We start from the raw sequence: 24,797 nt of genomic DNA on the forward strand, positions 1-24,797 counted from the left end.
TATGTGACCGGTGGACTTCTGCGTCGTGTGTTTTGTGTGGTGATCAGACAAACCACAAGACATCAAGTCTGGATTTGGAGGCGGTCTCCGTTTATTTACTCTTGTCAATCAGGAGATATTAGCATTAGCACCTAGCATGTGCTCCAGTTCTCCAACCCGATCTATACAAAATAATAGCTAGCATGCATCAAATAATATGAAGGTGTAATAGCAACTCAAATAAAAATATCCAAACACTTCTTATTAATACAGAAGGAAAAATAAACATTTGAACTATATAAATGAAAGGATTACAATAGATTATGAAACTTGCCTCTCCCCAGTGGAACGAATATCAAAAGGGAAGAGGAAATTAATAACTTAATATTTATAATAGTCCTGGAGGACCCTGAACAAAAGAAGAAGAAAATAAGGTGGAGTTGGAGGACCAAACCCCTTATAGTAGACACAGAGGACACAACAGCAGTCAAGTAGAAGCAGACAAATACATGAAAGAACACATTTTGTAGAAATATACAACTATTAATATAGACCTAGTTACATTCACCCCCCTAGATTTACACAAAATTATAAAACCATAAGGAAAACAAAAACAAGCAAACAAAAACCATACAACACAGGCCAAAAATTACCACAGCCAACTGACAAAGTCGGCAGAAGAGCCATCTAGTAAAAGATTAAGAGGTGACAGAAACCTATCAGACAGGATGCGGTGCCCTATACACCACACCGTTTTGGCCAATGACAATATTCAGAAATAAAATTGTGCACATGCCATCCACATACTCAACAAAACACTTGCCTAGAGGCATAACAATCAGGTGACCAAAGATGAAGTACTGGGAAAAACAAACAAACAAAAGAAAAAAAATTACACAGCTGTAATAGGTGGTTTAACTTTTTGACTCCCAGAAACAGACTCAATCTGGGCCATAGACTCAATCAACCTACGCACTGGCTTGATAATCCTGCCAAGATGCGTAGTCACTCTGTGACCTAATCGCTGAAGGTCATTGAAGTCCCCATATGACTATGTGACTCAATGAAAGGGACTGAAGGAGCACCTTCACCAGCCCACCCAAGGGGGGCAGAAGACATCTCATCAGAAGAGGGTAAGTCTTTGCTCTCACATGACGACTGTGCCTGAACCCAGGATGCCGTACGGGCCTCAGTAGACTCACTGGCACAAGGAGGGATACCAGGCCCTTGGGTCTCAGTTCCTCTTTCCCAGGTAGAGGTATCGGGCTCCCCAGGGGCAGCAACATAACTAACAGAGTCCTGCTCACCCAATGAAGGGTCCAAAGGCAATAAGTTGACCTGGAGTAGGAGGTTGCGATGAACTGTTTTTTCACGTCCTGACGAATCCCTGATCTTATAAAGGTTGAGGCCGGGTTTAGAAGTGACGACCTCAAAAACTGCAGACTCCCATTTATCTGACAGCTTACGTTTCCCTCTCGCGCCTTTGTTTGCCAACAGCACCCGGTCCCCCACCAACAGAAGTAAGCCCCTGACCCTTTTGTTGTACTGCCTTGATTGATGTCTCTGCTCAGCAGCACTGTGTTCTTGAGCCAGGGCCATAGCAGAATGTAAATCATCCATGAGTGACTTGACATAGGTATTGTAATCACAAACTGTGTCATCACAAAGAACACTCTTGAAAATGAGATCAACCGGTAACCATGGAACCCGTCCAAACATCAGGTAAAAAGGCGCAAACCCAGTCGTTTCATGTGCAGTACAGTTGTACACAAATGTCATCAACTGAATCATTTGTGGCCACTTCTGTTTCACTCTAGGGGGCAGAGATCTCAACATGCTCCCCAAAGTTCGGTTAAATCTCTCCGTAACGCCATTGCCCATGGGGTGGTAGGGCGTAGTGTGTGATTTCATAATACCACCCATGTCCAATAACTCTGCCACTAACTCACTCTCAAAGCTTGGGTCCTGATCAGAGTGTATGCGCTGAGGGAAACCATATATGCAGAAGAAACCCTCCCACAGCTTCTTTGCCACACTCTTAGCTGATTGGTCATGACAGGTGAAGGCATGTGCCAACTTAGTAAAGTGGTCAGTGATTACAAGCACATCCACAGTCTTGTTGTGACTGTCTTCAGCTGACCAGAAATCAATGCACACTAACTCAAGAGGAGCACAGGTCTTTATACTCTCCAGTGGTGCCCTGGCAGCTGGCTCAGGGGTCTTACTGAGAACACATCTTGAACACTGCTTTACATAGTTACGCACATCCTTGTCCATATCAAACCAAAAAAAACGTTGACGAGCCAGCGACAAAGTGCGCGGCTGGCCTTGGTGACCGGCGTTGTCATGTATGCCAGAAAGTACCACTGAGCGAAGGCACTCTGGTACGACAAACTGGAAGCGCTTGTGTTTCGTCAAGGGATCTTTTGTAACACGGTAAAGAATCCCGTCCAAAAGCACAAGTCTATCTCACTGCTTCAAAAGTTTCAAGGTCTGCTGACACTCGTTGTAGCGTTCACGTCTAGAAGGCCTCCGCTTCCTGGTCACATAATGGAGAACCCTGGAGAGTGTGGCATCACGCTCCTGTTGAGACTGAAGCTCCACCTTGGATAGCACAGAGGAAGCATCAACATTAGGGACAACAACTGATGGCAAGTGGTCAACTAGGGACGCGGCACGGTGTCTAGGCGCCACCTCCCAGTTGCTGATGGATGATAATACCGAGGAGACATCATCGTCAGACCTGGAGACATTGACAGCCGTTGAGAATGGTAAGTCAACCAAAGACTGGGGATGGCAAGTCAGATGAAAAGCTGCCTGCACAGACTCATCCTTCACATCACAGGCCTGCTTCAATAGGTCAGCATAGGGTTCTGCCAGCACACGTTCAGCCAGCGACTTGACAAATGGGCCTCTGCTCAGAGCATCCGCCACAATATTCAATCTGCCCGGGACATACTTGATGTCAAAGGTGTATGGAGAAAGCTTGGAGACCCAGCATTGCTCACAAGCATCCAACTTTGGCTTGGTCAGAATATATGTGAGAGGGTTATTATCTGTCCAAACAGTGAATTTATGACCCTTGAGCCAATGACTGAATTTATCACATACTGCCCATTTAAGAGCCAAAAACTCAAGTCTGTGAGCGGGGTACTTGACTTGGCTACGACTGAGAGACTTGCTAGCAAAAGCAACTGGTCTTGCCCTCTCCTCACCCACTGAAACCAGAGAAAGAACGGCACCCAGACCATCAGTGGAAGCATCTGTGGAAAGGATGAAAGACCTGTCAAAATCCAGGTGTGCCAAAACCACAGAATTGAGGAGTGCATTTTTCAACTGCACAAAGGCTGCCTCACACTCAGGGGTCCAATCAAGTGGCATCAGTTTCCTGAACGTCCCAGGTCTCACACGATGACTGATGCCCTTGTGTCTCCTCTTCTGGCCTGCAGTCAAGGCAAAAAGCGGTTTGGCAATACGAGAACATGCAGGGATGAAATGTTGGTAAAATATTACCGTTCCAAGAAATGATCTAACCTTCTGCTGAGAGGGAGTGTGACCATCAGCCTCCATTAGATCTGCTTTTGTGAAGCCAGTTATTACTCTCACCTTTTCCTCATCAACAGAGACACCAGATGCACTCACAACATGTCCAAGAAATGCCACAGACCGTTTCAGGAAGTGACACTTTTTCTGAGAGAGTTTCAGGTTGCTGGACCGCAGCCGGGAGAATACAACCCTCAAACGGTTCAACGACTCCTCTTCAGAAGACGCGAACACCAACAGGTCATCCAAATAGCAGAGGAGACTGGAGAAGCTTAAGTCACCAAAGATACTGAGCATCATGCGCATGAATGATGCAGGACTGTTACAGAGACCTTGAGGGAGACGGTTATACTCGTATAGGCCAAGTGGTGTAGTGAAGGCCGTGAAACGTCTGTCGGACTCATGCAGAGGCACGTTGTAAAACCCAGAGGTCAGATCCATGGTACTGAAGAAGGCATTCCCACCCAGGGCAGCAAGACATTCAGCTTGGTGGGGCAGTGGATGTGCATCTTTAACCGTTCTAGCGTTAAGGTAATCAGTACATATTCTCAAGTCGCCATTCTTCTTCCACACCAACACCAAGGGTGAAGCATATTCACTGATTGACTTACTGATTATGCCTTTCATCTCCATCTCTGATAGCACTTCTCTCAACACTTGATATTGCGCCGGGGGCACCCTGCGGAAAGGCAACCTGAAGGGGCGAGCGTCAGATAGATGGATCCGATAGACAAACCCTTTTGCCTCCCCACAGTCCAAATGGTCCTTGGAGAACACATCCTGAAAGCTCAACAACAGATCAGCCAGCTTCCCCCTCCACTCATCAGACACTTCACAACTCTCTAAGTCCACATCACCAAGTCCACAGGATCTGATGATTCACATCCCAGGGAGAACGAGGAAGTAGCCTGGTTCGACTGCACCATGCATGAGCCCGGAGTGACAGGAAAGTCCTCAACAGCCACACATGGGAATACATCAGCCAACTTACTATTGCGGCGCAATATAAGAGGCTTATCAGTGGGATTAAGAACCTTCATGGGAACCCAACGATCGCCCCACATCGGTGTAATAACCCGACCAACCAAGATGTTTTTCGGTGTGGAGCGAGCTGAAGTTGGTTCCACAACGACAGTGCTCCCAGGTGACACAGGAGCAGAGGAAGGAAGCCTTCCCCAAACAATGTATTCTTTTCGGGGCAGCAGTGTAACAACCTGCTGCAATGTCACAGTACCCACCTTATCAGGTACCTCTGGACTCAGCCACCGAGAGGTGCAACTCAGCAACTGGAGGAACTGTTCACAATCAGGGTCAGTTGTATGAGAGGACACCATCTCCCAGTATTTCCCATCAGATTTCATCCTTTGGATCACTGGTCGAAGCACATTTGTGCCAATAATCAACTCATCCCTCTGCCCAGGGACAAGGAACATCGGCACTAGACACTTAAGGCCGTAGAGCTCCATGTTCACCTCATAAATGCATTTAGGCCGTGTAACAAGTCCACCACAACCAACAAGGACAACTTTTTCAGGGACAGGTTGTGGAAAAAGGACAACACCTGCCGCTCTCAACTTAGCCTCTCCCATTTCACTAAGTGTACATGACATGCTGCCTGAGTCCAGCATCCCTCTCAGTGACGTCTGGCCACCAATCAACACAGGAGCATAAAACAACTCACTAGCTTCCTGAACTCTATGTGAACCAACCAAAATGATTGTTTTCTCTTCGGGGAAGCTGTTACAACAGTCAACATACACAGAGTGTGGATTAACAGAATCAGTGAGGGTATTGGTTACATTGCCCATGCTGCCCCTCTCATCACACAGGCTGGTCAGTTTAAATCAACATGTGAAGCAGCATTTGAGGATCTCTGTCCCACTGCCTGCCTGCAGTCACGTTTCACATGTCCTGGCTCAAAACAGTGAAGACATAACCTGAATAGTCTGCAGTGTGAATGTGTGGAGTGTTCGCTGGATCCACAAACTCGACATCCTTGGGGCTGTGTGCGCCGAGGAACCTGAGATTGGCTTGCTTTCTGGTGACCAGTAGCTAGTGATGCATTGCACAGAGAGAGGACCTTGTCAAACATGGTCACCATCTGTTGAGCAACAGGTTCAGTAGCGATAACACTGGACACCCCAAGTGGGCTGCTGGGTTGTCATAAGGTCCAGCGGACATTGGAGATGATATGTGGAAACAACATTAATGTTTATTCAACATTTCATGCAAAGAATATATAAAAGACAAGGAGAGGAGTTGGAGGCAAATTCTACCGCAGTTGATTCCGGTGATTTTTCAGCTGTTCATCATTAACGTGACATAAACAGGTTCTAATGATTTTCATTCAGCCAGGGCTTCATGCTGGCTCGTAAAACAGACAAAAAAACACAACTCCCCTCCATAGCGTTGTGCAGCAAATAAAGCCGCTGGGTGTCCACGTTTTTATCCAACGCCTTTTCTTTTTGTTACATCTTTTCTGTTTAAAACAAGCTACAAACTGTCACTACTGCTTCTACGCTGTCAGACATGGTTGTTTGCTCTAAATCCCTGTGTGATATCCTGGGTTTTTACTGTATTTTATGTCTGGAATCTGAACGTCGGTGAGAAATCAGTTCGTGGGAGGTGTGTTGCTCTTGCCGTGTAGCTGAACGTCACACACTGCACGATCGGGCCGATCGACGCATTACCTACGATTTGGTCGGCCAGTGTGTGTGTGGCCTCTCAGGTTTTGAAAATCGGCCAACAGTTCTAAAATCGCGCAGTGTGAACTGGGCTTAAGTAGTTCTGTTTTAGTTTTTCAATCAGTATTTCAGAGTAACAACATACTGACCAGATGTCAAACCCTCTGTTTGAAGAACAAGTTATCTTTAGTTTTATTCCAATGTTCTACAGCTATGATGGTAGTTATAAGGAGTCCAGTGTGTTTCACTTCACTTGAGTTAAGACTTAATATCAGAGACTCTGTTAGCATAGCATTTGACTCTGCAATAACACTAAATGACATCTTTATAATTGTTGCTATTGATTTCACTGTACTTGATGTAAAAGAAATTATTGACTCTTATTAAATCATTTGACAGTGTAATAAAGCTTAATGAAATCTACTTGTTTTGCTTTATTTCAGATAGTGGGAATATTAATCACTGTTTTGTTGAAGCTTTTGATAGTGTAATAATTAAATCATTATGATTACTATTATGACATATTTATGACATGATTCTTGGTTAATAAGTTGTCATAACAGACATTTTGAATGTGAACTTTGTATTAAAAGTGTCATGATTTACCGAATGACACTTTGACAACAGTTAAATATTCATGAAGACTTACTGATGTTTATGACGGAGTTATGTTTATGACGGTGTCATGTTTTTGACGCAGTTATGTCATGTTTATGACGGTGTCATGTTTATGACGGAGTTATGTCAGTCTTATTCACACCCCTTCAAATAAAGTGTTACCTAAAATACTATTAAATTTGTCATATTTTAAAAACTTGAGGATCAAAATGTTTTAACACCGTCAGTCAAAATGGCGGACACCTCTGGCCCCACCCCCACAGTGAATTGACCAATCAGCAGCTGACTTCGATCCAGCCTGGCGCCGATGCAGAAACAACTGGAGGAGGCCGGGTCTTCTCTGCTGCAGGTTCTGGTTCTGGCAGACAGATCAGAATCGATGGCAGGAATCTGATCTGTCTGATCTCCTGACCTGCAACCATGGCAACATGATCACAGGTGTTAATTCACCTGAGCCGCTTCCTGTTACCTGGAGGGTAAGGAGCTACGGATCAGAACCCCCTCTATGGCCCGGTCCGCCTGGTTCTCTCAGTCTTTGCTCCGGTTCTGCTTTGGTCTGCTGGCTCTGGTCCAGTCTCTGCAACTGAAACCTTAATTAAAGCTGCAGTGTGCCCGGTTCTGATGGCCTGGGTCCAGGTTCAGTTCAGAGTCAGAACCTAGCAGTTGATTCTGACTGTTTGACCTGGCTGCATGAAGCAGGTTCTGGTTCTGATCGGGTCCAGATAACTGGAGTGTGCTGCTGCTGTGTTTTGGATCCATTCAGTCTGTGGGTCCATGAAGGTTNTCAGTGTGTGTCAGTGTGTATCAGTGTGTATCAGTGTGTGTCAGTGTGTGTCAGTGTGTGTCAGTGTGTGTCAGTGTGTGTCAGTGTGTATCAGTGTGTGTCAGTGTGTGTATCAGTGTGTGTCGGTGTGTGTCGGTGTGTATCAGTGTGTATCAGTGTGTGTCAGTGTGTGTCAGTGTGTATCAGTGTGTGTATCAGTGTGTGTCAGTGTGTGTACCTCCAGGACCAGCAGCTGCTCCCTCAGCAGCCTCTTCTCCTCTCTCTCGGTGTTCACCTCCACCTCCATCTCCATCTGCAGCTGCAGCTCTGGAACAAACAGAGTTAGAACCAACCAGCTGCCAGGAGGGGGCGCCGTTGGATTATAAGCCTGGCAGGCTGCTAGACTTTACAAGCCCCATGGCCAGGCTAAGTGTTGCTTGTTTTTGTTTTTTAGGAAAATAATAATAATAATAATAAAAAACTTTAAAGCTGCATTGGCAGCGTCTCTGTTGATCTCTGAAGTTTACCTGAGCACAGATCGCCTCCTTTCACCAAACTGGACTCCGGCTGACCTGTGTGGATATTTACATCAACCACTGAGGGATCATGATCCTCTGGGGAACTCGAGGTAGGAGTCTCACCCCGCCGTGTAGCTCTGTGTGAACCACAGTCGCTTTCTGAGGAGCGATGAGAATGATTTATCTTTGTGTGCAGCGTTTCCATCCCAACACGCTGCCCAGCGTGTGGCGCTGTCTTCCCTATACAGTTTGTCTGTGTCCCGGTTGGCCGCAGCGTTAGCGGCTAACGAACGATAACCTCATCATGCAGGTTCAGGTGAGGAGCTTTCTCGCTCTCCTCAGTCACGCTTCACCCTGGCTTTATATTTTATTATTATTTTTGTATTATTTTTCCAGTTACATGATCCATCAAACCATATCAGATACTTTGTCCACTTAGTCAAAGTTGATGCGCGAGAAACTCGTCCCATAAACTCCAGCAACCAAAACAGTTTCTGTGATTCTTATTAAAACTCAACAGACATGAAATGTTGGAGCTGCTAAAGCCACATTAGCAGCATTAAATGAAATGTCCTGGTTGTTGCTCAGTGCAGCAGATTTAACTCATCCTGCAGGGCCGGTCCAAGGCTGGATGAGGCCTGGGCAGAATCTGACTGAGGGGCCCCATCAGCAGCTCTAACAGCTTCTGAGTTGGATTTAATCAGAGAGGAGGAGGAGTTTAACTGGCCAACATAAAAACAATCAGTTATAATCCAGTTTATTAATTTGTATTTGTGAACAAACAGCTCAAACTCAAAGATTTAACTCGCAGCATCAGATTGTTGCTATGGTAACAAAACAATCTATGAATATTGTTCTTTGAACTTTTANGTGGTTCTGACAGCTAACCAAACCAGAACCAGAACCAGGTTTGTTCTCCCCTCCAGCTTCATGTTGCTGAGATCCGATTCCTTGAACAGATTCCTTCCAGGTTGGTTCTGAACTTCTTGTTTCTCAATTTAAGAAAGTTTGTAAGGTTTAGAGACGTTCAGCGTCTCATTGCAACAGATTCTTCAATCTTTAGTTTCTGTAAACCGGGTCAGAGTCCAGACCGGACCAGAACCACCAGAACCTCCTCACCAGACAAATGAAGGTTCCTTCAGCTGCTCAGTCAGCTTCGACCTTAACACCATTTTCTCCTTCCATCAAGTTTTCTTCTGACCAAACAATTTTTACTGTTTCCTGACTGAACAGTTCCAGTTCTTTTCAGATCACAAAACCAAACAGATTCCTGACTGGGAACCTTTTCCTTTCTGGACCCTGACCCGGTTCTGGGCCCTGACCCGGTTCTGGACCCTGACCCGGTTCTAGGCCCTGACCCGGTTCTGGACCACATCTTTAGTACTCTGGTTCTCCACAGCAGATGAACGGCCTCCAAAACTCAGGGGTTCAGTGCAGATCTGAACCGGACCGGAACCAGGCTGCTGAGACAGGATGTCCTCCTTCATGGTCCTCTGAAGTTACAGTCGTGTTCTGGTTCCGGTTCTAACCGGTTCTGATTGACCCAGAAGGCGGCCCCCCTCCCAACAGGAAGTCTATATTTAGCCTCTCGCTGCTGAAACTCCTGAATTTTTTAAGCCGTGCCTCTGAGGCTCCGCCCCTCCAGACATGCGGGATCTCCGTGGCAACCCCCGGTTTCCTGGGACGATGCGTGGCAGCGTTACATCATCAGCCTCAACCGGCTGTGATGAAGGTTCTTCCTTCAGAAGCGGCCCGGTCCAACACAAAGCCTCCTTCAGTCTCACAGCAGGTTCTGATCTGCTGATCAGAAAAACACAAAATCTCACCAAGTTTTTAATTTAGTTTCTAAGACGATTGGATCTGGTGATCGATAAGCGATCGATCAACGGGCCAGCAGCAGAACGCTTCATCACTTTGGTCCAGTTCAATTCTGCAGCTGGAGTTCTGACTAAAACCAGGAAGGTAGAGACACCACCTGGTTCTACACCACCTGGTTCTACACCATCCGGATCTACACCACCCGGTTTATAAATCCCTGAACAGTTTAGCACCACAATACATTAAAGATCTGTTGTTGTACCAACCTTCCAAACCCCTCAGGTTCTGGTTCTGCTCTGCATCAGAACCAGAACCAAACATGAACAAGCAGCTTTCAGCTTCTATGCTCCACAGATCTGGAACAAACTTCCAGAAAACTGAAAAACAGCCGAAACCCTGAGCTCCTCTAAACCCAGACTGAAAGCAGCAGGTTGGAGCCGATCTGATCAATAACTGGAACATTGATCAATGATCTGATTATGTTCTCCATTTCTGTGACTTTGTATTTTTGTGGTTTTATGATGTAAAGCTCTTTGAAATGCCTCGTTGCTGAAAGGTGCTACACAAATAAAATTTGAATATTTTCTGGTGGATCTTATAAAACTGTTGAGCGAAAAATGTTCCAGCTTTTGTTGCCGTTCATCTCGCTGGTTTTTGCTAAATTACTTTGGTCTCATTTCACCTGAACTGACATTTTTACAGTAGAAACTAGATGGAATAGTTGGTGAGGTTTTTAATTACCTCCAGGTCCTTCTCCCAATTAACCTCCAGCCTCAGCCAATCAGCTGCCATCTCGTTAAGGCGCTCACCTCTCTAATCTCCCTGCTGAGGGACCGGAAGTGGGTTAATTAAAGGTGACTGCAGCGTCTCCAGTCACATGACCTCCATCACAACACTGCAACTTTCTTCTGACAGACTTTCGGCTCAGCAACGTCTTCTCCGGGAAATAGACGGAGCCACAGTCAAACCGGCGGTGTTTGTAAGCATGAAACAGTATCAGACAGGGGAAGCAGGTTTTTATTGAAAATAAACTAAAACATTGACTCTCATTTTTATCCAGAAACTTTGAGGGAAAATTGAATCAGAACAGAAAAGAGTTCTGCCAGAGCGCAGAACAATAAAACGGTTCAGGTCGGAACCGGATAATTCCCGTTTCCGTTAAGGTCAGAGGTCACGCCAGACTTTTATGTTCTCCGTAATTTGACAGACAGCGTTTTAAAAAATCGGTCATGTTCCATTTTTACCCGTCAAATTGGTTTTTGATCATTATACCAAAAGCCAATCAGATTCCATCACCGTCATATTTTGGCTAAATTTGACATTTTGGACTTTCTCACTTTTATAAATTATAATCTTTTAAATTTGATTTTTAAGCGTTTAAACAGATTTGCACCTACACCATTAAGCGACAGCATGCAGAGACTGCAGGGCAGCAGCAGATCTAGAGCGGTTTAGATGGAAATGTAAGGTTCCCTTCGAAGAGCCACTTTTGCTCAAAGTGCTTCAGTCTGAGATGATCCGCAGTTCCGACTCACTTTCTGTTGATTCAAAGCCTGTAACCAGTTTCAGTTCAAAAAACAAACAAATCTCTGGTTATGTCAAAAACAGAACTGTATCCATTTTTAATGTTTCATGTCATCAACATGATGATGTGCTATTTTAAATCAGTGTCTTTCAACCTGTGTGCCGCAGCACACTAGTGTACCGTGAATGATCGTCAGGTGGAAATTATCCAATTTCACCTCCGGACTATAAGCCGCTACTTTTCTCCTACACTTTGAACGTGCGGCTTTTCTGTGGATTTTTCTTCTACCACCAGGGGGCTCTTTAGCAGGAAGTGAATCATTGGAAGTCAAAGAAGAACGAGCTAATTTTCATTTAGAACAAGCACATGCTAGCAGCAGGCACGACGGAGAAATGTTTTCAAACTCATATGATGCAGCTTCTAAGTTNGCTCAGACTGGACCTGGAGCGGTTCTGGAGTCCATTCATCAGTTGCTGACTGATGAATGGATCAGCTGGTTCTGTTTATTGAGTCATCTGTTTCCATGGAAACATCTGGAGCCTCAGCATCATGAGCAGCGACTTGGGACCATCAGAACCGCTCAGCGTGGTTTTGGGTCAGCCAGAACCAACCAACCAGAACTGGGCTTTGCTCAGGACCAGAACTAAGCCCGGTTCTGGTGGATATACATGGAATCGGCTTACATGGAAAAATAAATGAAAATATTGAAATTGAGACGGACGATTTTAACAACAAACGATACAGGAAATATTGATTATCACGATACTATTAGACATGAATATTGATGAGATATTATTAAATATTGATTTGAGCTGTTCATAAAAAATTAACTAATGTAGCAACGCAGAGGGACTCACCATGACGCTGCTGCTCTGACTGCTGCAGGCCGCTCTCAGTCTGAGGAACACAACCGGGTCAGAACCGGGTCGGACTGAACAGAACTCTGTGGTCCAGCTTTGCTGCAGGTACTCACCAGTTCCTCCCTCTGATTGGTTCCCTCTGGCCCCGCCCCCATCCCCCCCCCTGCAACATCAGAGACTCTGTTGGTGCCAGCTGGCCCATCCGTCTCCGTGGCAACGCTCTGGTCGCCGTGGGCAACAGGCGGCCTCTGCAGCTCCCCATCGAAACGCTCCTGGAGAGCTGCATGAGAAGAGGAGCGACTAAAACATCTGTCAGAAACGGACCGGACCGAACCACAAAGAACCCGCCTGGACCGGTCCGGACCTCCAGAACCCTCCCATCAGACTCACCCCTCAGCTTCTTGTGCAGCGCGGCGTTCTCGGCCTGCAGCCGCAGCAGCTCATCCGCGGGGCCACAGGCGGAGTCAGCAGGGGGCCCAGAGGCTCCACCCCCTTCCTGCAGGCGCCGGTTCTCCGTCTCCAGCTGCTCGATCTGCGTGCAGAGCTGAGGGACACGGGTCAGGCTGGGGTCATCTCAGGTCGCCCAGAGGTCGCCCAGAGGTCACCCTACCTTGGACAGCTCGGCCATCAGCGTGCTGTTCTGCAGCCGGAAGTCGTCCTCCTGGCTGTGCAGCTTCCCCTGCAGCATCTCGTTCTCACTCAGCAGAGCATCCACCTCCTGCAGCAACACACCTGGGGTCAGGATGGGGTCACGCTGCCTGGTAACCATAGCAACCAGGAGGGGAACTCACCTGAGCCTTTTTGCTCTTGTTTAAAGCCTGAAGAAAAAAAGAAACAATCAGTAGAATCAGTAGAGGAAGAAAGAGACCAACCAGCAACCAACCAGCAACCAGCAACCAACCAGCAACTAGCAAGCAACAACCAACCAACCAGCAACCAGCCAGCAACTAGCAACCAACCAGCCAGCAACTAGCAACCAGCCAGCCAATCACCTTTTGAGCTTTGACTAGGTCTCTCTCCAGAACGCTGAGCTTCAGGCGGACGGCATTGAGCTCTGAAACAGAACCAGAAGTTAACACGGTACCAGGGATGGTGGAGGAGGAGTGATCCTGTGGGCTGGTGAGGCAGCCTTGGTGTTTTACCTGCAGAGTTCTTCCTTAGGTCATCAGACAGCTGGTAGTTCTGAGTCCGCAGCTCCAGCAGCTGAGCCTGAAAAACACACACAAACACACAGAGGGGCTAAATAACAGGAGCCAGCTCCCCCTGCTGGTCAGTCTGAAGCTATGGAATAACTGGAGTCTTAACATGGACCCAGTGAAACATGGCGGCCCGCAGCATCACTGTTCATCAGCCGGTGTCAGGTTCAACCGACCCTGAGTTAGTTAACCTGGCAACACACTGACACATCATCAGTAGAGGAGTCTGTTACCATGGCGATAAACTCTGACTCTGCTCTTCCTGGAACCAAAGATGAAATCAGTTTGTCTAGAAATGTTTCAGTAGATTCTCATTGTAGGTGGAGCTGCAGCAGCAGGTGGAGCTGCACTGAAGGCTCTCCAAAGGACCAACGTCCTGAATCAGTGATTGAACCAGCAACTGATCCGACGGTTTGTTTGCTCTGATCAGTAAATGTTAACCTACAGAGCAGAAACTGGTCTACCTGCACAGGTGAGCCCTGAGTCACATGACCCACGTATATCTGGGGTCATGGGGTCAATATCTTGACTGATCACTGTCCCAGATGACCAATCAGAATGTTTCACAATGTCTGAGACTGAGACAGTCATCTTCACCGTTACCATTAGCTTCTGCTATTTTTTGTGTTTATTGTTAGTTTCCGATAAAGATTTATGTGTTTAGCAATTCATTTTTTCTGGTTAAACAGTTTGGCACTGGATTCTGCTATTTTTTTATGTTTGTGTTTTAAGTTTAGCATTAGATTGCTCTAATTTTTATCTGCTTCAGGAGTTCAGCACTAAGATTCTTAGTGTTTAATGAACCCAACCGTTTTGTTAGAGTGTCCACCACTGGAAATCATGATTTTATTGTAAATGCATATTCTCCATTATGGTGGACATTTTTCTAAATGTCCACCTGAAAAAGAAAACTATGNCGGTCCGTAACTCTTCAACAGGCCGTCAGCTCCGGTCAGAGAGACGCAGTTAGTTCAGAGTCCAGGAGGTGATTTTCAGAAAGGATTATTTCACTGACTGGTTTTCGGTGCCTCTGTGATGAACTCTTTGGGTTAAGTCTAATGCCTGGGGTGTGAATTATAACCTGTCAAATGACAGATGGGCTTTGAATTTTCCCATCGTTTAAAAAAACAACCAGTAAAATACGGAAAATATTCCGTTAAGCCGACCTGTGGTCAAGAAATAACTCCTGAAACCGGCGCTGGTTCCAGACAGGATTTTATTTCTCTTCATGAATACATTAATTAGCGTCATGATGATCAGACATAAATAGTTTATTCTTTAAATCACAGCGATTATTTACAGGACCAGACGGTACAAACACGGTTCTGATCCAAACGGCACACAAAACCTGTTCAGATTAGATGATTCAGATGATAAAATTCAAACTTCCTGAAGCTGCACGAAAAACAAAGCCGGTTCCGCCCAGAACGGGCCGAGATGTCAGACTAAAGCAGAGTCCAGGAAGTAGTCAGAGCCCATTGGTCAGTAAGTCATAAGTTCGAACTTATAATGGAAATTTATATTCTGCAGGAAGTAGACTGATCCGGACTCCGCACATAAAACAGTAGAGGAAATATTTTCAGGCAATCCAGGAAGTAGACAGTGTCCAGAAGAGAGCTGAAACCAGAACCAGCTGCAGAACTTTGGTTCTGTCCTGGAGGGAATCCAGGAAGTAGTCTAACCCTTGGAGTGTTAGTGATTACTTGAGGCCGGTCTGGTTCTGGACCAGAGGCACTACAGAACCTGGCAGACAGCAGAACTCCGACCTGCTGGTCCGTTCTACTCTGGGTCAGAACATCAGCTGGTTCTGTGTGAAAGTCAACAGAACCTTTTGTTTTCCACCAACAGGCTCATCAGGCTGGTTCTGAAGGTCCAAACATAGGAATTGATCTATTCAGGACAGGATTGGTTCCGGTTTAACAGAACCCAGAACCCGCCTGGACCAGAATAGGTTCACCGTCTACTGGGTCAGGTCAGAACCAATCGGATGGTTCTGTTTTTCTTCTGCAGAATCTGGTCTCATTCTGGAACACGTCCAGAACCGACCTTAACTCAAATACTTTGTGACCCGGTCAGGAACATCTGGACTGTGTGGTTCTGTTTATTGTAGCAGACAGAACCGCTCAGAACCAGAACCAGTCAGACCTCCTGTTGGCTGAAGGTTCTGGTGCCACCTGGTGGCAGAAAGCGGCCCAGTTGGTCTGTAGTGACGGGCGGATCCGATAGAATCTTTGGTTCCGTCTTCAGAACATTTTGTAGTAAAGTTCAGTATTGTGTTTCCAGGTGAGCGAAACCAAAATGGTAACCACAGCAACCGGAAAGCAAGCTCACTGATTGGCCGTCAGTCTGTGCTCAGTTGTCATGGTGACTGTTTCAGACAGAGTCCAGGTCATAGTCAGATCCCAGACAGGAATTGGTCAGGTCAGGGCTCAGCATGCTGCAAGATAAACAGAGTTCTCCAGGTCATAGCCAGGGCCCAGAGAGGTGAGCGGTGCAATCTAATTACAGTACATTCAACAAAGACAAATGAAATGAGACCAAGTGTCTTCAGAGCTCCTCGTCCTCCGTCCCTGAGACCTTCTGGTCCAGATGGACATGAACCAGCACTTAGTCCTAGCCCAGAGCCCACTCTGGCTCCAGAATGTAGACAGACCCCAGCAGGTTGTGAATGCAGCGAGTGAGGAGGAAGGAAGCAAGCAGGATGGATCCAGATTATAGTCTCATCCAGAACCGGCAGCGCCGCTAACACCCAGACCGCCCTCTTTACTGAGCCGGACTAATTCCTGGGACAGCAGCTCCAGGTCCTGCAGGGAGACACGGAGGTTTGGGTCAGAACCTTCAGGTCATTCCACTCAACACTTTCTGCAGATTTTTCCTTCAACCATTTTATGCAAATAAACCTTTTTTTTTTTTTTTAAATCAGAAAATCTATATTTTAAAGGAGCGGTATCGACTTTTTCATGCTTTAATGTTTTTCCCTCAGAAACAACCTGGAGTGTGGCTTAGATTTTTTTTATGCATGTTTGAAAAGCGATACGCACACGATGCTAACACATGCTAAAACGCCTGGGTGGCCCTGGCCCCGCCTTCGAGGTGCAGCTCCTCCCCCATGCAGCTCCTTCAGACGAACCAGCAGAAATGAGAAATTTGAGCTCATTATAGGAGCTGCTGCTCAGAGCAACGCTGATAAAAAAAGTTAAAAGGTCCTGGAGGCAGAGCTTCAGTTCGGAAGCATTGATATCACGCAGGAAACCCTTTTTCAAGCACCATCACATTATAATGTGACAATTTTATGTCCAGGAAGTGGCGGTATTATGCTAGGCTAGTACAGTGGCTAACAGGAATTGGTCAGGTTTGCCTTCATGTTTGGTCTGAAACATGGAGAGATACGGATGCTGCTTTGCTCTGTGGTTGGAACCATTAATAGCCTGCAGGATCCCAAACACAACAGGACTGCAGAGAAGGAAACGTCAGTCCGGTCCTCCAGCTGTGGCGGCGTTTCTAACTGAGCGTCTGGATCGGAGCGGAAGTTGGCTTCCGATTGTAGCTTCTGATTCAGGAAATGGCTAAAGGGAGATTAGAGGCTCAGATGGATTCGCTTAACATTTTCTGCTCAGATTTTTATTGGACAATACAATAGCTGAATAACGGCAAACGGCTATTCGTAACCAAGCAACCGAAATCAACAGAAGGCAAGTTAGTAGCAAAAGATGAAACTAGATCCTGTTGAGTATTCTTCAAAATAAAAGACTTCCTCTCTCCGAAAGAAATCATTCTTTGCACTTAATTATTTTTCACGTCACCTTTTTGTAATTATGTACAATCAAGTTAAATTCGGTGAATAATAATAATAATCATGTAAATTATACCTAACATGTAAGTGCTAAGAAATCATCTGTTCTGCTTTAAAAACGAACAAATCGACTCTTCAAATCTGGACTAGANTGTGGCGAATCACAGCCTCTGTAGTTTATGAACGTTCAATAAACGACAAACTTGGACTGATTACCTCGTTCTTTGTATAGCTACGTCATTCACAACAAACACCAAACACGGTAAAAATGTTTCATTAGTATTTAACAAACAAATGGCTTCTACCGCGATAATTATGGGAAATTAAATTAATTGTCTAGTATTAAAAAAAATTGTTTGGTGCTGTCAGGCTCAGAGTCTGAGAGGCTTTTCCTCTATCAAACTTTTTATTTTGCCTCTTATTTAGTGTAAATATTGATGTTGATGAGACTTTCTCCAAAATAATAACCTTTTTCAACCTTTATAGCTCCACTGTTGAAAATGAGGCTCTAACATTCACAAATGACAGTAAAATAAAATCCAGTCCAACATCTGGTTTGAGGCGATTCCTCTGGAACCTGTTGGAGGAAAAATATTCCAACTTCAGAAGATGAGCTTTAACCTAACAGAGCTCTGTGGTTCCTCCTGTCAGGGTGAGGAGGCGCCCGGTTAGGAAGATGAAGCTGCAGGATCTTCAGAACAAACAGGTCATGATGCTGGGCTACTGATCATCCCTCTGTCTGGACACAGGATCAATAGAACCAGTTTAAAAGATAAAATGAATGGTTATATGCCAGACATGGAAAACTGGGATGCACTCCATGCCATGATGTTCAGAGTTTAGGTCTCATGGCATCTCAAGGTGTCGACATGGCAGCCAGTGGGCTGAAGGAGGAAATACAGCTTTATTTTGTAGCAATTCAAAAGGTACCAGCTTTTATCACTTTGTAAAAAAAGAAGAAGAAAAAAAAAGGAAAAAAAAGAGACCACCCTCCGCGGGTGGTCTCTCTCTTTCATCCTCTGAGCTCGGGTCCTCTANTGGCTACCTTCTGCAGGTGCATGTTCTTGGTCAGCTGCTCCTCCAACATGTTCTGCAGCTTCTTGTTCATCTCCCTCAGGTTCTCGTCTCCGGGTTTCACCAGGTCTCGGAGCACTGAGCCCAGACCTCCTCTGTCTCCCTGGGAGCCTCCGTGAGCTGCCAGTGCGCCGCCCGACACGTCTGTGGAGAGGTCAGAGGTCAGGATGAGACCAGAAGATTCTGGGTGGTAACAGTGAAGGAGGTTGTAGCTGGGAAGCAGACCCGGCCCGGTTCTGGTCCTGGCGGTCTCACCTCTGCGACTGTCCATCACGTAGGTCTCGATGATGGCGCTCTTCCTGCAGATGTCCTCGGCCATCGACGAGCAGCTCACCTCCAGGTGCTTCACCTGCACCAGGTAGAGCGGCGTCAGCGCCGGGGAACATGGTTACCATGGCAACAGCTCATCGGATCCAGTTACCACTGTAACTATGGTAACGGCTCACCTTCTCCTCCAGCATCCATTTCTCCTGCTGGACCTCGGCCAACCGCTGGAACAGTTCCCCGATCTCGTCATCAGAAAGCTCGGCGGGTCGCTGCGACTGCGGGCTGCCGGCGCCGGACTGGACGGAGACACGTTGGGGTCAGAGGTCACCTACACCTACCAACACTCACCTGCCCTACACCAACTCCTGATGGAGACACCAGATACATGGGAAACACCTGGAAAAAACCTGGAAGCTGCTGATGCGTTGAGGTTTCTCTCCGGCCAACATGGATCCATAAAGCCGGTTTGTTTATTAGTATTTCTTTGTATCCATTTTAATCTCCACAGTACGGGGGTGCAAATGGAGGGAGCAGCTAAAACCTTCTTTCCTTGTCTCTGGTTCTTGGGTCTTCCTCTTACCTGAGGACTGTTGTAATGAGGTGTAACCATAGCAACCACCTCTGGGGGTAGCCATGACCCCGAATCCCAGGCCAGACCTTGGGATGAACTTCCAGCAGACAGGGAGCCAATCACAGGAGCAGGCAGCACGCTACTCTGGACCTGCAGTCAGAGGCTTTCTCAGAGCCGCTGCAGTACCGACTGCTACAGGAGCCCATCAATTTGGACCAGAAGTCTCTGAAGAAGCTCAGATGATACGGCTCTCAACATGGATACTCTCTGCGGCTGAAAAAGTTTTCGTAAAAGGATCTGCAGAGTTGACCCACCCTGTTCTGATTGGCCGGCTGCGCGTCCTTCATCACGTCTCTGTAGGAGAACGAGGACACGGAGGACGAGTCCCCGGTCTGCTGAGTCCGGCTGGGACTGCTGATCTCAGACAGGACCAGCTCCTCCAGACCTGAAGGACAAACAGTTGGACAGAACCGCCACGATTAGTTACATCAAGGTCATCGAGGGTGTCTGGGCCTCTGACTCGTCCATGTCGTCATGACGACGTGGTGAAGAACTGAATTCATCAGAGCGACGCCGAGACTGAGGGGTGTGAACAGTTTATGGACGCGTCAGACGAGGCTGCAGCAGGTGAGCTGCACCTGGTTCTGGTTCTGGTTCTGGAGGCCGGTGAGCCCAGCTTGTGATGACATCACAGCCTCAGGTCCGTTTACCTGTCCTGGTCCTGCTGTTGGTCAGGATGTCCTGCAGCCGCTCCTGCAGCTTGTCGGCCCGCCTCCTCTCCAGCTGCAGCTGCCGCTTCAGGTCCTTCAGCTGCAGAGACGCAGCGTTAGTCGGCGCCGCACGACTCTCACCTGCTGTGGGCCGGCTGGAACTCACCGCAGAGCTGCCCTTCTTCTCCAGGATCCGCTGGCCGTCCACCGTGTCCTTCAGCTCCTGGAGCAGGAACAAGATCACCGCCTGAATGGACCCGGACCCGGGACCGGGACCGGGACCCGGGACCGGGACCCGGACCGGGACCAGGGCCAGGACTGCCCAGCCCTGGGATAGAATGTAAGTTTTCCTGCCATCAGAGAGCCGCTGGGCACAGAGAACTTTAATCAATGTTTATCAGCAGAATGACTGTGAATTAGCCACTTGCAGCTAGCTGCTGACCGCTAGCCGTTAGCCATTAGCCACTGGCCGTTAGCCGCTGACCGCTAGCCGTTAGCCATTAGCCACTGGCCGTTAGCCGCTGACCGCTAGCCATTAGCCGCTAGCCATTAGCCGTGACCGCTAGCCATTAGCCGCTAGCCGTTAGCCTCTGGCAGCTCTGAAATAGAGAGAAACGTGCCGCTGGTCAGCTTTCTGCTGCCGTTTGGTGTCCACAGTGTGAAACACAGAATATTAATTTGTGATGTGAATTTTATTTTTCATTTGGTTTAAAAATAATAAAGTATATGTGTTGCTATTGGTTTACATCTTTTGATTGCATTGCCTAAATCCTAAAGGTTGTAATTATATTTACATGCACAGTGAAATAATAAGTTGATCTGAGTCTTCATCATTATACTTGGGCCAGCACTGAATTTCTATAAGACTGTTAAATATGTGGGCTTATTTGGGTCCATCGGAACCAGAACCTGGAGGTTCTCTGATACCGAGCGTCGCTGCAGCAGAGAGTTGACCGCAGCAGCCGCTGCGTCCCTCCCAACAGAGAGAAGCATGATGGGAAAGCTCACTCCTCCAACATTAACCAGTTGGTGGGCACTGCCAGTAGAAAAGCGGCTCAACTGCGCCTCCTAGTGGAACAGTGTGGAAACGGCGTGACAGCGATGGCGGCGCTGCAGGCAGCTTCAGTAGCTGCTGGAGCTACCGGCTGTCAGTGAGGACCTGATGATGATCTCACCTGTCTGAGCTTCCCGATCGTCTCTCTGTCTTCATCTCTCTCTTTCTCCACCTCCACCAGCCGCTGCTTCCATCCCTCCATCTCAGCTTGTTTCTCCTGCAGGAAACAAACGTGACAAAAATGAACCGCCAGGATTTCATTCCCGGCGTCCTGCCTGTGGGGACGGCGTCCTCCTGAAGGCCGTTCCGACTCATCAGGTGTCTGGAAGTGTCTCTCTGTGTCCCAGCCGTTTTCCGCCAGCATCGCCCCCTGCTGGCCGCAACAGCAGCAGGATCTGACAGATGGAGGGAAGCTCCTGCTCTGATTGGCTATTGGAAAGGTTTAACATCTCTGTTGCTATGGAGATGGCAACTCTAACTAGAAGCGCGTCCAATCAGCACGCCTACGCAGAGTTATTCCTGTTCAGCTGATCTGGGATCGGCTCAGAAAAGGTCTAGTCAAGGGCCACCATTAGGGCGGGAGCACTGCCGCGCCCCCCGCTGGTCGACAGCAGCGCTCCGATTTATTCAAATATCATCAGTCACTGACCTCTGACCTTCTTCTGTTAGTTACTGTTGACCCCTGACCCCCGGCTACCTGCAGCTGCTGGCCGTGTTCCTCCTGCAGCGTCTGGACGTCCTGCCGGTGCCGCTCGCCGTTCGTCTCCAGGTTCTCCTGCTCACACACAGACAGTAATCAGGTCATGGTTCTGCTGGCCGAGCCCGCCGGTACCGGTTCCGGGCCAGCGCCGGACCCACCTCGGCCTCCTTCAGCCTCCTCTCGAACCAGCCCCTGGTTCCCTCCATGGCCTGGAGCTGCTGCTGCAGATCCTCCAGCTGCTGCTGCAGGCTCTGCAGCTCTCTGGTCCGACCCTGAAACACAAACCGGATGTCAAACTTCCGGCCCGGATGGGTCCGCTGCTCCAGAACCACAACTAGAACCTTCTCCTCCTTGAGCTGCTGCCGGATCTCCTCCTCGGAGCGGTTCTTCTCCTCGTGGAGAACCCGCAGCTCCTTCTCATAGCGAGCTCTCACGCCGAGGACCTGAGGGGCGAGACGCACCAATCAGCTTCAGGAGGCCCAGTCAAAGTAATGTTTGGACCTCACCGGTCTGCAGAGGCCAGAAACCTCCAGCTCTGCTCTCACCTCCTTCTCATGCTGCAGCCTGAGGTCAGACAGCGCCTCCTTGTGGTCAGACTTCACCTGGTTCAGCTGAGACGCCATGTCGTCCAACATGGCCTTCCGCTTCTCCGCCGTCTGGAGGGGGGAGAGGGGGGATCAATGCTGGATCAATGCTGGATCAATGCTGGATCAATGCTGGATCAATGCTGGATCAATGCTGGATCAATACTGGGTGCATCAGGAGTTGTCAGGTGTGTGTTCCTACCTTCCTGGTCTCCTCCAGCTCTCCCAGCAGCTGCTCCTTCTCCTGCGTCTCCTCTGTCAGCTGCTCCAGCAGCTTCCTGTTGGCGAAGCTGGACTCCTGCAGGGGAACAGAGGCGGGTCGGTCAGCCGCGAGGATCCGGTCAGCGGCGGCAGGTCAGAACTTGCCAGGCGCTACCTGCAGCTGGGAGCTGAGGTCGTCCCTCTGGGCCAGCAGACCCTCCTGCTCCGCCCTCCTCTGGTGCAGCTCCGCCGCCAGCGCCTCCTGCTGCTCCCTCAGCAGGTTCAGCTCCTGCGTCTTGGAGGTCTGGATCTGGAAACAGGTCAGCGGCGGTCAGTACCCTGAAGGCTCTGCAGGAACTGGGCCGCTGGATGGAGGACGGAGGGTTCTGGGCGTTCTGCAGTGACGGCAGCTTTCCTGTGGGTGGCGCTCTGTTACCTGCTCCAGAGCGGCCAGGTTCGTCCTCAGAGCATCGTTCTCCAGCAGGACGACGTCCACCTGCTCCTGACTGAGCGCGCTCCGATTGGCCGCCTGCAGTACCGCAGGCAGGGGGCGGCAGAGAGAGGGAAGCCAAGGAAAGGAGAAGAAGAGTGAATGCAGAGAGAAAGCAGAGCAGAGCAGAACGGACCTGCAGCAGAACCAGAACCCGATTCAGTTCCTCCACGAAAGCAGAGAGAAATTATTCACTAGAGGCAGCGAGGCAGTTCCCTGGACTCTGGGGGGCAGTAGTTACACCCTGGGGCAGTAGTTACACCCCGGGGCAGTAGTTACACCCCGGGGCAGTAGTTACACCCTGGGGCAGTAGTTACACCCTGGGGCAGTAGTTACACCCCGGGGCAGTAGTTACACCCCGGGGCAGTAGTTACACCCNTTCTGTAGGCTGTGACTGACAGCAACTCATTCATTTAATTGGCAATTTTAGTCCTAAAGTTAATTTTCCATGACTGCCATCTTGAATTTTCTAAAAGATTATCAGTAAATTTAACTTCTATGAACCCAATTATGTATGATTTGACACAAAAATTATTCATCTGTGACCAATATTGGAGATGTAATGCAGAAATAAATTTTCCTTGAAAACTATAGCAGACATCTTTAATCTTCCAGTGACAAAAGGTTTGGCCTTTTCTTAACACCAAGTCCCTGGGAACATCTGTGCCAGGTTAGATTCCTATATCTGCATGTTGTAGATTTTGCTGAAATATTAAATGATGTGCTGCACTAAATGTTTAGATGTTAAAGACTTTAACTATCCCAGAGATTCAGACCTGAGAACCTTGTTCACCAGGACCTCTGGAGAGCTTCTGCAGTTCTTTCAAATTGCATTTATTTTCATCCAGAAACTAAAATGTTTGCTAAGAAACCTACAATCACCCATCTGAGCACATTAAATATTCCATCTTCTTCTGCTCCATTCAGGGACCTCCATGTTGGATCACTTATCTCCATTTCTCCCTAAAATCCTCCTCTGTCTCTAGATCCGGCTTTCCTCACACCTCTAACCTGGACTGACCCGCTGATCGCAGGTACCTGAACGCATCACTTTCAGCTCTTCTGTCTGTCTACCTTCCACTGACTTTTCTTTTCCTGAAACGTCCAACAAGTGAGGGCTGATGAAGAAAGTGAACCTTGCTCCTAATTGCGTCTGAACCCGGATGTCCTGGTCGGGTCATCCACCATCACCTGACTAATGACTCACTTTTTCCTGGAACTAAATACTCTGATGACTGTTTGTCTTTAAACACCATCATCTCCTCAGTCCAGTTCATGCTGACACCAGCGGCCCTTGGCTCCAACTGTGGCCGAGGCAGCTGGACCTGAACGCGGCCAGCTGCATCCCTCAGACCCGGTGACTGTCAGCTGACAGAGACATAACGGTTAGCAGCACAGAGGCTAGCTAGCTGACAACTAATAGAGTTCATAAATCAGAGAAGTGTCCTGGCTAAGTCTGAGACCTCCGGCCATCACAGCCCAGATAAAAGCATTTAACCCTCCAACCCCGCATCTTCAGCCCCACAGACCCGACCAGCTAGCTCCGTTACCCGCTCCAGATGAGCGGCTAAAGGTTAGCACGGAGTGCTAACGTCCTCCGGCAGCGACTCTCCGCCTGACCGCCGCTCCCTTCAGGTGTGTCTGCTACCTGACAGTCACCCTGCTGACCAACGAGGAGCCTCCAGCCGCTCCTTCTCACCTGCATCCGGTGGAACTCCTCCTCGGACAGAGCCTGCGACGCCGCCATGTTCCCGGAGAGCTGCTAGCTAGCAGGCTAGCAGCGGCGAAGATGGGGAGAGAGGACAGAGATCTCACTCTGACACTGCGACGCAGCTCAGAGCCCACGTTT

At 48.2% G+C, this 24,797-nt stretch overlaps 1 protein-coding gene across 1 annotated transcript; it reads right to left on the reverse strand.

Moving 5' to 3' along the window:
* Nucleotides 1-14,702: 14,702 nt before the first annotated feature.
* On the reverse strand, nt 14,703-24,695 carry gripap1 (GRIP1 associated protein 1). Its single transcript, XM_016667130.1, has 17 exons — nt 24,648-24,695; nt 24,156-24,309; nt 22,895-22,995; nt 22,634-22,768; nt 22,460-22,555; nt 22,219-22,329; nt 22,015-22,116; nt 21,832-21,945; nt 21,671-21,748; nt 21,095-21,190; nt 20,086-20,142; nt 19,920-20,019; nt 19,524-19,654; nt 18,818-18,934; nt 18,627-18,720; nt 18,343-18,515; nt 14,703-16,308 (listed from the first exon to the last, which is right to left on the reverse strand). Exons 1-17 carry the CDS (start codon nt 24,693-24,695, stop codon nt 16,225-16,227), a joined length of 1,791 nt encoding a protein of 596 aa, XP_016522616.1. The 3' UTR covers nt 14,703-16,224.
* Between the last annotated feature and the right edge of the window lie 102 nt (nt 24,696-24,797).

Source organism: Poecilia formosa, unplaced genomic scaffold, assembly GCF_000485575.1.
Source record: "Poecilia formosa unplaced genomic scaffold, Poecilia_formosa-5.1.2 Scaffold913, whole genome shotgun sequence".
Lineage (NCBI taxonomy): Eukaryota > Metazoa > Chordata > Actinopteri > Cyprinodontiformes > Poeciliidae > Poecilia > Poecilia formosa.